General features: G+C 34.8%; 2 protein-coding genes and 1 long non-coding RNA gene across 3 annotated transcripts; 2 read left to right on the plus strand and 1 right to left on the minus strand.

Moving 5' to 3' along the window:
- Positions 1-7,121: 7,121 nt before the first annotated feature.
- LOC131433683 (RNA polymerase II subunit A C-terminal domain phosphatase) lies at positions 7,122-9,965 on the plus strand. The gene is made up of 7 exons (XM_058600208.1): positions 7,122-7,395; positions 7,516-7,801; positions 7,860-8,104; positions 8,168-8,349; positions 8,408-8,805; positions 8,866-9,232; positions 9,293-9,965. Exons 1-7 carry the CDS (start codon positions 7,175-7,177, stop codon positions 9,814-9,816), a joined length of 2,223 nt encoding a protein of 740 aa, XP_058456191.1. The 5' UTR covers positions 7,122-7,174; the 3' UTR covers positions 9,817-9,965.
- LOC131433696 (small ribosomal subunit protein uS17m) lies at positions 9,911-10,644 on the minus strand. The gene is made up of 2 exons (XM_058600234.1): positions 10,434-10,644; positions 9,911-10,368 (listed from the first exon to the last, which is right to left on the minus strand). Exons 1-2 carry the CDS (start codon positions 10,539-10,541, stop codon positions 10,009-10,011), a joined length of 468 nt encoding a protein of 155 aa, XP_058456217.1. The 5' UTR covers positions 10,542-10,644; the 3' UTR covers positions 9,911-10,008.
- A 1,012-nt stretch (positions 10,645-11,656) lies between these two features.
- Positions 11,657-12,050, plus strand: LOC131433699 (uncharacterized). The gene is made up of 2 exons (XR_009230291.1): positions 11,657-11,839; positions 11,907-12,050. It is a non-coding gene; the product is annotated as an uncharacterized LOC131433699 (long non-coding RNA).
- Positions 12,051-18,138: the final 6,088 nt, after the last annotated feature.

Here is an 18,138-nt window from a genome sequence, read left to right on the forward strand (position 1 = left end):
AATACGACATTAGTCCGTAATGCACGTTACGGATCCGGTGTCACGCATGAACACTGAGAGAAATCGAATCGTTTTACACTCAAATAAATATTCACGTTTGAGTTACCTGAAAACCGCGTGAAATAGTTTCAAAAGTCACATTGAATATATTATTTCATTTTCATTTTCGCCAAGAATGAATGTTTTACGACTTTAAAAGAGAACGGGTATAGCATGATGCACAAGTCGATGTTTTTCGCGCTGCCAACCTGAGTTCGATTCGCAACCTTAAAACCGTAAGCTTAAGACCTCTATAATCGAAAACAAACAAATGTTATAATCACATCCTCATCCTGATAAGCACTATCACATATAATTTTCGTGAATTAACCAAACATCAAACAATCCACGTTAATTTCCAGTGTGGAAAATTCGATTTTGAAAATGACGAACAAAGATCCTTTGAAATGTAAGTAGTTCAAAAGTTATTTAAAAAATCTTTACTAATGTCATGATTCAATTCATTCAAGGGTACGTAGCAAAGAATTGTGATGATTTTCAACTAAATTTTTCAACTAATTTTTTACCACAATAAGAATCTTTTTATCATATGATAACTTAAGAAAATCTCTCCTTATGGCTATGCACACAAAAACAAATAATATTGTATTTATAAAACTGACAAACTTTACTTTTAAGTCTTCAAAAAACCATAAAATAAACCAAAAAATTTTCAAAACAAGTGGAAAAGTTTGCAGTTGTAAATTTCGAAACAACTGTACTTAAAAGTATAAACTTTTTAAATAGTATTTATAAAACTCTTGAACAATCATGCAATACTAATCCACCTATATCTACACAGAAGTGACTGAATGCATTTAATCGTTCGTTTCGAGGACCTTTTCGTTTTAATGGTGCACCATGGAAATGTTTCTTCTCGAATGCGCCTACGGGTTGATTATAACTGTTACATGAGTGTTCTGTGATTTCATATATAGAATTAATTCAAAGACTATTATTTTTACGTGCTATCATATCTATCGTACGATTCCCAAGGTATGTGATATCCAGATTGGATGTCCTTCCTATTACGTCGTTATATATCAGCTGTAGTGATGCCATAAGAAAATCTGTTTTTAAGAAAACCACTTTTGGTACATTTTGTTTTCACTTCAAAAGAAAACCTGTTATTCAAAAGCTTTTTCTATTTGCATCAAATGCAGATGGCTTTTGTGTTAATATTAACATACGACCATTCTAACAAAAACATACTCTTTATTTAAAAGAATAGTATTTTACACTCAACGAAGAACCACTTTCAAAACAAAAGTTTTCCACTTCTAAGTTTATGAAACATTTCGCGGGTAATTTTAACTTTTGGTCAAAATCTGCAACTCGAGCGGTTAATTTGATGCTGTCGAAAAAACCCTGCTCGAGAGTATGGTTATTTTTGACAGATCGATGGTTATTTTCCGACACTGAAAAAAGTCTTGAAATGAAAATTCAAATATTAGTTCTTTAGTTGAAATTGTTTCCAGTTGAAAATAAATCCAAATAACTTTCCGTCCGTAAAATTTTACAATGGGCCTCAGTTTTAGTTAAGCTTTACTACTCGACACAAAATAACCACTCAAGTGTCAGACTTCTACCAAAAGTTAAAATTAACCGCGAAATAGTTCTCAGCCTAAGAGCAAATTCAGCAGCTGCAAGATTCATATGAGTGGTCTATAATGTAAATGAAACTGAAACAAACGTATCCCTAGCAATCCGTTTTAGTTTTATTTATTCGACCAGTTCTACTGTCAAATTTAAAACTGGCATACACTGCCGTTCTATTTTTTCTATATTTGAAACACAGATAAAACGCTGCTGGGGCTGCCAGTTTATTTTGTTATAATTTCTAGATTTAAATTTTAAAACTGACATAAATTATGCATCTAGAACTAGAACACTCCTGAATATGCCCTAAGGTGACCGTTGATAGAAGCCAGGGAAAATAAATGTAGGGGCATGTTCAGGAGTGTTCTAGTTCTAGATGCAGAATTTATGTCAGTTTCAAAATTTAAATCTAGCAATTAGAACAAAATAAACTGGCAGCCCCAGCAGCGTTTTATGTGTGTTTCAAATATAGAAAAAATAGAACGGCAGCGTATACCAGTTTTAAATTTGACAGTAGAACCGACGACACGACCTGCCACTCGCTTTTAAAACTGTATCGTAAATTTAACTACCCCTCAGTAACTCGTAATGTCAAAATGAGATTTTGGTAAATATGTTTGGAACTGGCAACCCAGGTTGATAAACTGTTGATTCTAGAATAACAATATCCTTGGTTACGTTTGTTGTTCAATTGAAAAAAACTAAATAGAACAAAACAAATCAATAAGTATTTCACCATGGTTCTATCAAAGATAAACTCAAGATTACAATGTCCCATACGATTCATCGAAAATTATCGAACCAGTAATCGTGAACCAGTGAACTTAGTAATGGTGTAATTTTGTTGACCCTTCGTTAAAAAGCGTCGATAAACATTTGAAAATGACGGTAACATTCCATAGCAAAAATACAAGTTTGGAAGGAAGTAAACATACCGCACAAAATATGTTGCAACATCCATTCGCTTTAATGCTTCTTAAGATAAGAATATTGCAAATTGAATAGATTCTTAGCAATAATTCTAATTGATTTTTGTTTTCCTGTTGCAACATCCACTCGATATGCAGCGGAAAACTGCAATTTCTATCGTATTGCAACTTAAGGTTAATTCTATATAAACAAACACTGTCATAGTTACGACGCATGTAGCGATTCGACGCTTGTTGTTTTGTTTTAAATAATAATTGAAGTACAACTGACGGTGAACCGAAATCATCGAGGGGTCCTATTTGAATGGTACTTGAGAAATCGTAGACTATTCCATCTTGAGTTTATCTTTGGTTCTATTGTATGTCGCAAAGGAAGAAGACGAAATTGCAATTATAAATGTATTATGGGTTTAATTTAAATGGTTAGCTTATATTCCATCTAACGATTTTTGTAAAAACGGCTGCAAAATCGTTTGCTTATGCGCCTATGCTTAGAAATGCAAGTTTGTGGACAGCCGTCAAGATAGAAAAAGGATCAAAAGGAGAGGAAATATAATACCGTTTTTTGTTTTTAGCGCTGCACCGGTGTAGTGTAGCTGTGACTATGTTCGCTCCAATTTGGGTGTAATCAAAGCATCTTTTTCTTCCCTACATTCGAAATTGATACTATCGAATATAATTACCAATTCGACAAAATATCAATAAAAACTCATACAGGGAAAATATGACGAAAAATTAAAACGATTAAGACGACTTAGATTAACTTCACCCAGATCCTTAGTGAAGAAGTATTTTTGATATGACAGAATTAAAAATTTTGCGAGTCATACTTAAGATAATCCACCCGTATTCAAACACTCGGTACTTGTACAAACAGAACATCCCTGAACGAGATGTAAAGTGAAATACAACAACTATTTTTTTTACAACATTTTACTGCGGTCGGTCGTGTCATAGTAGAATCGATATTTATTCTATGAACAGATAACAATTTGAGTGAGTAACCGGCCGTATTCTTGGGCTGTTTTATACACGCTCTCTTAATTTCTTATCAGGAAACAATTAATTAATTGATAGTGAAGTTCACAGTCGAAGTTTATGTAGAGCTCCACAGCGAAATCTGGTATATACACAGCTAGATTTCGTATATTTTCTGGAGATTCATATTTGAAAGCTTACTCGATTAAAAAGCTTGAAGGCTCTTCCAAAACACCACCATCTGGTCAAACTGAAATTATAAATCGGTTATGAGAAATATTTCAAACAATCTTCAAAACTTCCCAGAAGCAATCTTGCGATATTCGAATTCAGACAAACTTTCTCAATTTATTTGTTTATTTTTATTTCTAGGGTACCTTGGTAACTATTTTGTAGCAACTAGAACAGTGTTGCTTAAGAATTTAATTTTTATCATTAACAAGGGGTCGCTATATTTGTGGTAACTGGCGGTAAATCGCTCACGAACACATTTTATTCCGATTTTCCTTCGGAGTGCCTGGTCGTGTCGTCGGTAGAACTGTTCGAATAAATAAAACTAAAACGGCTTGCTGGAGATACGTTTGTTTCAGTTTCAGTTATATTATAGACCACCCATATGAATTGTGCAGCTGCTAAATTTGCTTTAAAAGTATTGGTGAATCAATACTTTTTTAAAATCGTAATAATATTTGTGAATAGAGAGGGATAATGTAATGATATTTGTGTGCAGAAAGGAATACAGTTGCAAAAACAAAATGTAAACATTGAAACTATTCAAATCACCTATCAGAACAGAGTTGCCTTATCCCTTCACTATGCTCATTCTGAATATGATTGTGCCAAAGAAGATAGTTTATAAGCAATAATAGCCTTTACTACATGAGGAAACATTGTCAGTTTCGAAATTCCGTGGGACTGTTTTGAACCGGCACTTCTGGCAGTTCTTCAACTGCTTGAACCAATACACATACCACACATACTCACTATCCGAAACACACTCTATCAACGTATTCTATCTATTTTTATTTTGATTTTAGCAAATGAACACTGTTTTCCTTTTCTTAGATGGACGAGGCATTTTTAAAAGATTGCAATACTTGATTGTTCTGCACACAAAAAAATAACGTTGGCTAATTTAAGAAGGTCGTTGGTGAATTCAAAGCTTTCGTTGGTGCTTTGTTCAGAGAGTAAAAACTAACAATTTAAAAGCCAGGAAACTTTTATTTCGAAAGTTGATCTTCATTGAGTATTAAGAGCAAATTCAGCAGCTGCAAGATTCATATGGGTGGTCTATAATGTAAATGAAACTGAAACAAACCTATCCCCAGCAAGCCGTTTTAGTTTTATTTATTCGACCAGTTCTACTGTCAAATTTAAAACTGGTATACGCTGCCGTTCTATTTTTTCTATATTTGAAAACACAGATAAAACGCTGCTGGGGCTGCCAGTATATTTTGTTGTAATTTCTAGATTTAAATTTTAAAACTGACATAAATTATGCATCTAGAACTAGAACACTCCTGAATATGCCCTAAATACTATTCTTTTCAATTGAGAGCATTTTTTTGGTTAGCATGATGGTGTTCTCATATTAAAACAAAAGCTACCTGTATTTGATTACGATATGGGAAGAAATATGTAAACATCGAGCGTTTCAGGATCATCCGTCGAATTATGTCCAGTTGCTATAACCGAGAATAAAGTTATATTTCATATTTACCAAGACGGGAATACTTGATAACTTGGAGAAATTGAGCTACGTACCAGCTCTGAAATAGAATTTTGAATCATGTCGTGTTTCGATGCTTACTTGAGTGGATTCCGCCGCCATACTTAATTTTGTTAGAAAATTACAAACACAGCCAAAACCACTCTATGCCACCACCAGTGTTAATTCAACATCGTGATTCGCAGTTCACCAAAGTAATGGACTAACGGAGAACTTCCCGCTTGTGAGGAATTCTGGCAACCGTCAGAGAGCTGGCTGCATTCCAGCTGCTGTCAAAATTGTCCAGGCGAAATTGCGCCATTATTTCGCCATACGTGTCTTGTTCATTTCTTTCTTTCCTCTTTTTTCTTGTGTTTTTATTCGACTTCATTTGACATTTTCAATCATAAATACATATTACATAATACATAAAAAAACGAATCTTGAGACAAGTTTAATGAGATAGAAATATGCACACTTAAATTTTTTAGCTGAGTCTCGGCAAAAAAATGCCGAGATTCGCACAGCCGAGTAATCCGCAATCATCTCGGCAAAACTAAAATTACTGAGCGTCTCGGCACCCTCAAATTTGACAAACGTCAAATATTGCCGAAATCGTCAGCATAAGATTTACTGTTTGCTCAGTGAAACGTTCACTGAATATTCGGCAATCCAATAAAACGAACAAATGAAAAAAATAAATTACCGAATCATCAGTAATTAGAAATCTAGTCAATTAATTTTGTTTGTAATTTCTCAACAATATAAACACGCCATTCAGGATCAAAAATTCATTTTATTAACACTTAAAGGAGGCTTACAAATTTGTTGCCAGTAGTGCTTAAAGCCTCTACCTGAAAACATGTAGCATAAAAAAGCGGCGTGTCCAGATGCGGCCACCTTGAGCCGAGCTGGAAATATGAAAATAAAAATATATATTGATTTTTGGCTTACAAAAATGTTCAATATTTATTGATGCATATACGGTATTGCTTAAAAAATAAACTTACTCTGATCTATTGAATTATTCCATGCATTGGGTTATTTTTTCGCATATCCCCCAAAGTTTTGTCTCGAGGACGCTTTGAGTCCCGTGTTGGGAGTTTTTCACTTATAATCGCGAGTGCTCTGATAAAGTCGCTTTTTATAATTTATAGAATTTTTTTCGCACAATGCGAAGCGAAAATGTAACGCGGCAATAAATGACAGCTGTCGTGCTGAATCTCGGCAACAGCTAGCGCATATTCCGAAATCTCGGCAAACGTCTCTGCTGATGTCGGCATATCTGTTGTTTACTGATAAATTCAGCAAGCAATTATGCCAAATTTCGGCAAAATTTGGCATTTCACCGAAATATCAGTGAATGCATTTAACGAATTTCAGAAACATGCATATTGATTACTGAGCAATCAGCAAATTTACGTGTTGCTGATCAGTTTCGGCATTTTATTATGCCGAGCTCAAGAAATGGTTTTAAGTGTGTGGGTATGTTTGGTAAGGAGAAATCAATGTTATTGGCAATAATATTTTCCATAATTAGTATACATGAAGGGCAGTAACTTATTGCCTTTCATATGTACTTTTCATTGAAAAATTAAAACCAAGACGCTTAAAATGTAGAACCGATTCAAAACGGTTCTGCCAATCTTGTATGGCAAGAATCCGACAGAAACAGAACCGACTTTTGTCGTAATTCTGGCAGAATTCCGACAAAAATGGCTGGCAGAAATAGTCAGCCGTCTGGGGAAAATCTGCCCGCCGCGTTCAAGTGGGTTACTTTGGACGTTTTTTACAGGGATCGGTAACTGGAGTAACGTTACACTGTGATAATTAAAACAGACAAGTTACTTTCATTCTTTTATCCGTCAAAAACTATCGCAAAAATTGATCATAATAGTGCGAGAGAAGGAGCAACATAAAAATGGCTGAAGAAAATCAAAACATCATATTCGCTCCGGTGGAATCAAGTATCAAAATTCAAAAGTGGAAGGTTCGCGAAGGTTATCCTGTTACATGCGGTAATATTATTCTGTTTTACGAGTGCTGCGATGGTTCCGAAAAGGATATCAAGCGTTTGAAAGCAACCAAAGCAGGCGTCGTTAAAAAGCGCCTCGCCAGGGAAGGTGAAATTGTTGATAAAGGGTAAGTGTACCGGTAGGTGACATTTATGCCTTGCCATGCGTTGTGGTTTGTTTTGGTTTATTGATTTTATTAATGATTGGTATGACTTGAGATTGGTGTTTTTCTTTTCATTTCTTGTAGCAAAGCATTATTGGAGCTACAACAATGTACGCATACTACGGTAATAAAAGATATGTGCGCAGACTGTGGAGCTGATTTACGGCAAGATGATCAAGGTGGTCCTTCGGAGGCGTCTGTTCCGATGATTCATTCCGTGCCCGAACTCAAAGTAACAGAAACTTTGGCCAAAAAACTTGGACAAGCAGACACTGAACGTCTACTACGTGATAGAAAGTTGGTTCTGCTTGTCGATCTTGATCAAACGCTAATCCATACAACCAACGATAATGTTCCAAACAATCTTAAAGTATGGTGGCGGATTTTATGTATGTTAGTAGAAAATAACTTATTTGTACACTTCACAGGATGTGTATCACTTTCAACTATACGGACCTAATTCACCCTGGTATCATACAAGGTTAAGACCGGGAGCTTTGCAGTTCCTATCTAGAATGAATCCGCATTACGAACTTCATATTTGTACGTTCGGAGCTCGCAACTATGCTCACATGATAGCTCAATTTCTAGATGAAGATCGCAAATTGTTTTCGCATAGAATTTTATCGCGTGATGAGTGTTTCAATGTAACGAGTAAAACAGACAATTTAAAGTACTACTTAGAGATACTGTACAAGTTTTTTTCTTGAGACATCAACTGTTATGCTTCTTTCAGGGCTTTATTTCCGTGTGGAGATTCTATGGTCTGCATCATTGATGACCGAGAGGATGTTTGGAACATGGCGGCAAACTTAATTCAAGTGAAACCTTATCACTTTTTCCAGCATACGGGAGACATTAACGCTCCACCTGGGATGTCGAAAAATGAATTGGATGGTAAAGGAGTTGATTTTAAAGGTAATTCTTTGCAATGAGATTTTTACACAACACGATAATTCAGTAGTTATCTGTTTAGATCTTATTAATCAATTCCCAAAGGATAAGAAAAATAATGATAGTCGTCCACCAACACCAAAAATTGAGACTGATGATGTTCGAGAAGATGCTGATCAGTCTCGCGAGGAAGCGGAAAAGGTATTTTCCGTAGATGAGTCTCCGCCTACTGAAGACCAAAAAGAAAAACCTCCCGAGAAATCAATCACAAACAAGCATAATTTACCAGAGAAAAAAGTAGTTGATCCAACTGAAGGAGAAACATCACTGAAAGTTGGCAAGGCAACGAAGAAGAGTAAATCCGAGCAAAATAGCAAACTGATAGAAATAGAAGATCCAGACGATTATTTGTTGTATTTGGAACACATTTTGCTTAAAATTCATCAGACATTTTACGAAATGTATGATAAAACCAAAAAAGTAATAATGATCGAATTACTTTAGCATGGCCGACTTACAATCTTATATTTCTTATTACAGATATCGGACCTGAAAAAGCTCATTCCACAAGTAAAATCACAGGTGTTGGTAGGTTTTAAGTTAGTTTTCTCCGGACTAGTGCCCAACAGCATGAAGCTCGAAGAAAGCAAAGCATATCACATAGCTCGTAGCTTAGGTGCTATCGTGACACAAGATTTAGTACCGGATACGACCCATTTGGTTGCGGTCACTTTCGGCACATCAAAAGTGCATAACGCAAGAAAAAATCCTGCGATTAAAATTGTGGCACCAGAATGGCTTTGGAACTGTGCCGAACGTTGGGAGCATGTAGAGGAATCGTTGTTCCCGCTTAAGTCTTCGAAACCATCTAAAATGCGACAGCCGCCGGCTCATTGTCATAGTCCTGGTAGGTTTTACACTAACACATCAACACAAACTTTTCGAGTAATGAATTGATTCATTGTAGAACACGTGATCAACTATGGTGAAAGCAAGAGCTCATCGAGTAAATCATCACAACCGCCAAAGTTTATAGACACAATAAACCCGCTGTTAAGCTTTTCCAATGACGATCTGAACGCAATGAATGATGATTTTGATGACTTTTTCGAGTCCGACGACAGTTCGAGTGACGATGAGCCAGTAGATATTGAAAATCCTCCGATGAACAAATCTCTACGTAAACGGAGACGAAAAGAAGAAAAGGAAAATCGTCACAATATTTTCCAGCAGCGCAACGATCTTGATGAAGAAGAATCAAGTCGACTTTTAATTAGGTACGATGACGATAACAGCCAAACCAATTTGAGCTCGGACGATGATGACGAAAGCCCAAGTGCAAAGTTCAGAAGGGGCGGTGATTTACCGTCGGATTTAGATATGGGCTCTAACAGTGAAGGCAGTGAAGATCCAATCGACGATGTCGATGATGGGGACTGGAATATGATGGGTGCGGCACTGGAGCGCGAGTTTCTCGGTTTAGATGAATAAGGTTCGTCTTATGTCTACCACATAGAAACAGTACAAATGTGAACATTGACCTCTCTCTGGTTTTCTCAATTTTTGTTTTTGTTTGTGTTTCACGTTCTCTTGTTACAACAACAATTGTATAAAGTGGTTCGATTGTTAGTGCTTAAGCATCAATTTGTTTGCTTTGAATTATAAACTGAATATGATGATATCCTATACTGCAAATGGTTGATCCTTTCCATCTTCATGATATTTGATATAAGTTTCTCCGTGAGTATAATCTTTCGTTCCTTCCAGTCTGCCTCTTGGTAATGATTTGTTGTAATCGAACGCTTCACTCGACTTCCCAAATAACTTGTTCATTTCATCAATGTCGTCACGATATTTCCCGGCTGTTACTTTCTTTCCAGTTATCGGATCTGTCACATCACCCAAAGGGTAAACGATGTCTTCAACCGCGTGCGTTATCAATCTCGTTAGTTTTTGCGGCAGCTCTTTTATCAATACAATGTCACCAGTTTTGCAAATCTTGTTTGGGTCATGCACAAAATAGAACTCATCCTTTTTGAAATACTATAATATAATGTAATATAATATAAGACATGTATGAGTTATGCAACAGAAAACTTATTCTTTACCATATTAAGATTAGTGTCAAGTTCCATTCGTCGAATTCGTACTTTGGATGCATTTTGTTTTATACATGGTAATACTTGACCCAACAGCATGAACGTTCTGCTGGACATCTTAATTGACTAAATGAATGCTGTATTTAATATTTTATTGCAATTAAACTAATTCATAGAACCAAAACAATATATTTCAGTAGCAGAGCTGCCAGACGATTTCTAAGTGTCTTTACCGACCGTACCGACACTCTAAAAAACATTTTGTGAAATCACACTCCCATTTGTACGCGGCGGGCAGATTTCCCCCGAGGGGGATGACACTGCAAAAACGCGTTTCAGATCGAACTGGAATACTCGCTTTTTCCTCGCACCACAAGTTCATGGACTCTTTTGTCTATCTTTACTACACATAGTACAGGTTAGATATGGATTGATCGACTTTTTCGAGTTTTTCTTCTTCCTATATATATATATATATATATATATATATATATATATATATATATATATATATATATATATATATATATATATATATATATATATATATATATATATATATATATATATATATATATATATATATATATATATATATATATATATATATATATATATATATATATATATATATACACTGAGAAAAAAACCATAGTAACCGCAAACTGTTTTTCATTGTCATTTCTACTATACGCTAAAATAGTAGCAAAGAGCATGATATATGACTATTCGCCATCTGTATTGTATAAATTACTAGACAACAAAGACTACGACTTGACTAAACTATTTGAATTTATGACTTTTCTGGCATGGTCATACTGACAATGGTAGTCATCTCAAATATAAGAACAAATAGTTAAACTCACAATTTCTAGTAAGGTGAAATTGCTCTTGAGCCTTGATATATGAAAAGCGAAATAGTTATTGCTACCATGTGAATATGTTCACAGTATAATAATGTTACCATAAATAGATACATGGTTTGATAGACGATTATGAAGTTTGAAAACACTATTCATGTAGTCCATATCAACAGAATTTATGTAGTAATCACATTATCGTGTATTTTTTGTTTTTTAACCGACTATGTATTTCATTTGTGCTGACTATACAAATTGTCAATAAACGAATGTTCTATGTTATTGTCACATAAAATCACAATAAAACAGAAAATTTCGTACGTGGCTAACACATCAGTGATTGATATGAAAAAAATATTTTATATTATGACTTTGTGTAATTTGGTAGGTCTTGCAGGTGAGTAAAGTTTGTAGCCTTAATAGTTTCCGTCATTGAAATTCAATTTTTCAACCATTTTTCCGGCAACGGCTACGTTTTCCAGTGAAATCAACGTCTCGTATACGATTTATTATTCATTATCGGTCGCTGTAGAAATAACATCCAACATATCGCAGGTGGGTAACGAGGTTTACATCTGGACTTGGCTATTAATTTCTTTCATGCTGCTCATTCCTGCTTCAGGAAAAAATCCACCGGACATCAGAGCCTTTGATCAACTGCTGCTACCAAACAATGCTCCTCAGTGTCCACGTTGCTATTCAACATTTCACTAGGCATGTCATCATTTAATATGATGTGAAAATAAAATAAAATTCCATGAAACTATTTTGTTGTTCTTGTTCTAGAATTCAAATTCATAAAACTTTTTAACATTAGCTCATGTTCTGCTGATCTTCAGCATTGTTGAATCAACCACTGCCTTTAGTTTCGAAATAACTAGAAGTGAAATGTTAAAAATACCATGGCTCTGGTTATAGCGAAAACTACAATGTAAATAAAGATTCGGTCATGGTTAGCCTAACCATCTCAATCGTATTAGTTATTCATACAGTATACTGTTCAATATTACTATTCTAGAGCCGATACCATTTATAGTAAACATGAACTTGACTATTGTTGAAATCATCTGATTTAATAGTCGGCTGAAAACCACTATACTCGCATGGTCAGGTTGGCCCTCTATATAGTAACTGTTACCATAATATTTTTCTGAGTGTATATATATATATATATATATATATATATATATATATATATATATATATATATATATATATATATATATATATATATATATATAACCATGGTGATATGATGCGTCACTAATATCAATACAAACCGAAGTTTTCAAAGATCACGAGTACACAAAAGTTTCAAACATTTCTGAATATTTTGAGAAGGAAGACTCTATGTTCTTTAAATAATAGTATTTATTATCATTGTGTCCAAGTGATATTTTATAACCAATTCTCTTTTCAGGAACATCTTTGAGTTGGAACAATGGAGTTAAAGAGATTCCGTTAAGTATTTCGCTTTGCGAACGGTGCTGTCAATAAGTCAACTGAATATTCGTTATCTTTCATAGGATGGAAATATTATGCCTGATGATTTCCAAATTAACGATACTTATTTGATAATGATTCCTTTTTGATTTTTGTTGGAGCATCCTCATCGGTAGAGCGAGAGGAATAGAGTGCAAATCAAAAAATGGTCTAATTGTTAGCAGAGTGAAAAAATAACAACTTGTTACTATGGGTTGTAATGATAGAATGAATAAAATTTTATTAATCTATAACACAGGCTTACTATGATGAAAAACTCATATTGATAGCTTCCTATGGTTCAGTTTCGGTATCTCAACACTAATTACTGGACTCGCTTCCATCCTTCAAATAGTAACTATTATCTGAAACTAATGCGCTTCATCACTTGCAAATTTATTTTTAGATTTGAGAGATTTCCCTATAAGATAGAAAGTAAATTTATTGATGGCATTATCATTGACGTCATTATTTTTTAAGGCCAATAGACTCTCTACAGATTGAGTGTAAACATATTTAGCAAACTCAATTTAATTGAATGGGATTGACGCATAACAATCAACTGAAACTGATGAGACAAATTAAAGAATCTTAATTATAGCACAGACTAACAGACAGGACACTCAAATTAGATTCTTCAATCATTTTAACGGTCATTTCGAATATTCCTTTATTTGGGACAGTACTCACATGTGTCATGATGGCGCCACGTTACCCTATCAAAAACATCATGTCTGTCATCTAGACTGTGTTTATTTTTTTATTTACCAACAGAGTTGCCATTCATACAGAATTACCTGTAATGTATTGATTTGTATACGTCCATGCGAATGTCATGCAGGATACAGATTTAATACATATTGCCAAAACTATATACATAATTGTGCCTATTTCTCATCCTCCAACGCAAGACAAAATCGAACCCGTTTTGTTACAATATTTACTTGCTTCTGGTCTGCCGCCACCTAATTTCTGGTGAAAACTACCAACACAATAAAAAATAGTCTAGATGAACAACGTTGAGTCAAATAAATGGTTACCTTCCAACATCGCGAAAAAGTTAAATATATTATCAACGTAATCCAATAATTTATTGTGACGATTCATTATCAAATATTTCGATAAAATCAGGCAACCCTGCAAGCAGCTGATCGGTGTTGACAAACGAGGGGAAACCAACTAGTAAAAAAACTTTTTCGTAACACAAGGGGTGTACCGATAGTAAATAGTTCGCGCAGTACAATATAGGTGGAGCTAGTGCATCACGAAAAATGATTTTTTATAAGAATTTACTCATACTGTCATGTCTGTTAGTCTGTGATTATAGCTAACTGAATTTATTTTATTTTTGATGCAGTGTTAAAGATTAAGGCATTTGGTCTAAAACCGTTACCACAGACTAACAGACAGGACACTCAAATTAGATTCTTCAATCATTTTAACGGTCATTTCGAATATTCCTTTATTTGGGACAGTGCTCACATGTGTCATGATGGCGCCACGTTACCCTATCAAAAACATCCTGTCTGTCATCTAGACTGTGTTTTTTTTTCATTTACCAACAGAGTGGCCATTCATACAGAATTACCTGCAATGTATTGATTTGTATACGTCCATGCGAATGTCATGCAGGATACAGATTTAATACATATTGCCAAAACTATTTACATAATTGTGCCTACTTCTCATCCTCCAACGCAAGACAAAATCGAACCCGTTTTGGTACATTATTTACTTGCTTCTGGTCTGCCGCCACTTAATTTCGGGTGAAAACTACCAACACAATAAAAAATAGTCTAGATGAACAACGTTGAGTCAAATAAATGGTTACCTTCCAACATCGCGAAAAAGTTAAATATATTATCAACGTAATCCAATAATTTATTGTGACGATTCATTTTCAAATATTTTGATGAAATCAGACATCCCTGCAAGCAGCTGATCGGTGTTGACAAACGAGGGGAAACCAACTAGTAAAAATACTTTTACATAACACAAGGGGTGTACCGATAGTAAATAGTTCGCGCAGTACAATATAGGTGGAGCTAGTGCATCACGAAAAATGATTTTTTATAAGAATTTACTCATACTGTCATGTCTGTTAGTCTGTGATTATAGCTAACTGAATTTATTTTATTTTTGATGCAGTGTTAAAGATTAAGGCATTTGGTCTAAAACCGTTACCACAGACTAACAGACAGGACACTCAAATTAGATTCTTCAATCATTTTAACGGTCATTTCGAATATTCCTTTATTTGGGACAGTGCTCACATGTGTCATGATGGCGCCACGTTACCCTATCAAAAACATCCTGTCTGTCATCTAGACTGTGTTTATTTTTTTATTTACCAACAGAGTTGCCATTCATACAGAATTACCTGTAATGTATTGATTTGTATACGTCCATGCGAATGTCATGCAGGATACAGATTTAATACATATTGCCAAAACTATTTACATAATTGTGCCTACTTCTCATCCTCCAACGCAAGACAAAATCGAACCCGTTTTGGTACATTATTTACTTGCTTCTGGTCTGCCGCCACTTAATTTCGGGTGAAAACTACCAACACAATAAAAAATAGTCTAGATGAACAACGTTGAGTCAAATAAATGGTTACCTTCCAACATCGCGAAAAAGTTAAATATATTATCAACGTAATCCAATAATTTATTGTGACGATTCATTTTCAAATATTTTGATGAAATCAGACATCCCTGCAAGCAGCTGATCGGTGTTGACAAACGAGGGGAAACCAACTAGTAAAAATACTTTTACATAACACAAGGGGTGTACAGATAGTAAATAGTTCGCGCAGTACAATATAGGTGGAGCTAGTGCATCACGAAAAATTATCTTTATAAGAATTTACTCATACTGTCATGTCTGTTAGTCTGTGCCGTTACTACGAACAAAATGAAATTTAATTTTCTCTGCTAACATTTAAAACAACAATGTTCCTATAAACATAAAGTGACAAGATTACCAGAATTTCGCTTAATTCACAAGAAAACTCACACCATCTGCCTGTACAGAGCAGAAAACTGTTGATTACTAGTTAAATCCTAATTCTTTGACTTTCTTTCCTACGGTCGCATACGCTTTCGAACGGATCGATATAGTAATTTGGATAAATGCAGTTCGAATGGTTTTTGTTGATTTTTTGACTTTAATTAAAAAAATCCGGATCTGTCGTCCCCCTCGATTTCCCCCCATACGGCTGGCTATGTCTGCCAGACATGTCATGCAACAACCGTTTCTGGCAGAGAATTTCGCCTAGCGGTTATTAACGGTCCTGTTTCTGTCGGATTTTTGCCATACAAGATTCTCAGAACCGGTTTGGAATAGTGTAGAATAAGTGCGATTGAAAAATTGAAACTGCTCGAAATGCATACGACTGATTTGCTATCAATATTTCAAGCAGTGTTTGACAACCAAAATAATGAAATAATTTGAACATGTTTGATTACCCTTATTATATAGAAAAACAAATATTGTCTAACTAAAAAAATACAATGGTAGAGTTATACGTGATATATCGTTTTCAATCCAGACTGAATCGCATACAAGCAAAACAAGATATTATGTATAGCAGGACTGAAAAATTTTCCTACAACAAAATACAAATACTGTAAACTTCGACATGCCATCAACTCAAGAAATTGTATGTACTTTAACGAAAGCATAAGCATATGCATTTGATACTCTTATCAGTCTTGGAATTGATAAATTGGATATCGAATTTACAGATTCTCTTTCACTACGACATTCGGGAACCAAACCAACTGATTTTGAAATCATTTCTCTACAATGTCCCGGAAATAGTGCAATTGAACGAAACTTAGCGTTAGATATAAACGACGCGGAAGAACTAATCCCTAATTCTGGAGGAGAGTTGAATTTGAAGAATTCGAAATGCTCAACAAGACATACATTCGCTATTCGAAACAAGAAAGGTACTGTGATTCATGTCAAGAAAAGTACGTTTCTTTGGATTTTATCTAATGGCACTCAAAGATGTTCGAGTGATCGCTCTTATCGATTTCGAGAAACATCAGCAGTCAATGAAGCAGTTGTGCGTGAGGTTAATAAAGTATTTACTTCTATCCGCTGCGGAGAATGGATAGCGATGAAAGCAAACGAGGAAGTGTTAATAGTAAAAATATATGGTTTCAAATATTTGAGTGGAGACCGAACGTCGTATACTTTAACTGAAGCTCCATACATGTACCTACAGGTACCACCGCAAATGGTGTAGGGGGAAATTGGAAGTTACTTTACAATTGTTTGTTGTAAAAAGGATATTGTATTAGAATTAGATGAAGAATCCAACGAACGTACTCTAGACATAAAATTTTATATCTTTTATTTGGAAAAGCCAGAAACTCACACTTATGGCATATTTTATAAATTAAACACATCGAAATACATTCGTGCACTTTTATTGACTTCTGCTAATACAATAAATAAATATATGATTTGAATGAAACCTATATTGTTCTTCTTGTAACAGAATTATTCTTATTGGAATATTGCATTCATCGGCTGCTGATACACTACTTTCCTTTTTGCTTTGTTCGTTTCGCTCTCGAAAATTACTTCAGGAGAGTACCAACGTGGTAAGCTCCACGAAACAATGCGAGTCAAAGTAAAAATAGTATTGTGACCTGATGTCCTGAAATAAGATTTATTTTTATATGAGATGCACCAGGTAAAATAGAAAAACGACAGCCGCTATGGCTGTTTATTAAACTTAGTAAAAATGGCAATGTAAATGCTTTCGAAATTTATGTATAAAGCATTGATAAAAATTCATACATTTCTCACTGTAGTGCTAATTCAGTATCTCTGTACAGTTGAATTTTTAGGAATATTTTCTTAATGATTATAGATCAATGAACTAGTACTTACCGAAGGATTTCGTTTGAAGAGAGAATTCACCAGATCGGTTGATATAGGATGAATTACTACCGAACACTTCATCTTCAAAACAGCTAAATCGTCGTAGAATATTGTAAAAATTTGTCGTCGCGGAGTCAAATGTAGTTTTTGGACATTGCTAAGACAGAGAGATAGAAAGTGAGAAATTAATCCAAACTGGAAGTTGAAATTAGTCTGCGAGAAACCAAAAAGACGAAAGGAGAAATCTAGTAAGTATAGAGTGCCTATAACCAGAGTGACGACATCTCATCCGCAATGCTGGCAACAACTCAAAACGGTTAAGCCGAGATGATGGCAGTTTCGTTCACTTTGTATTGTATTTGACAGGTCGTTTACTCGTTTGGAACAAAGCTGTCATTCCAAACGAACAGCCGACGACACGACCAGACACTACGAAGAAAATTTGCAACTAAAAGTGTCTGTGAGCG

This window comes from Malaya genurostris, chromosome 3 (genome assembly GCF_030247185.1).
Source record: "Malaya genurostris strain Urasoe2022 chromosome 3, Malgen_1.1, whole genome shotgun sequence".
Classification (NCBI taxonomy): Eukaryota; Metazoa; Arthropoda; class Insecta; order Diptera; family Culicidae; genus Malaya; species Malaya genurostris.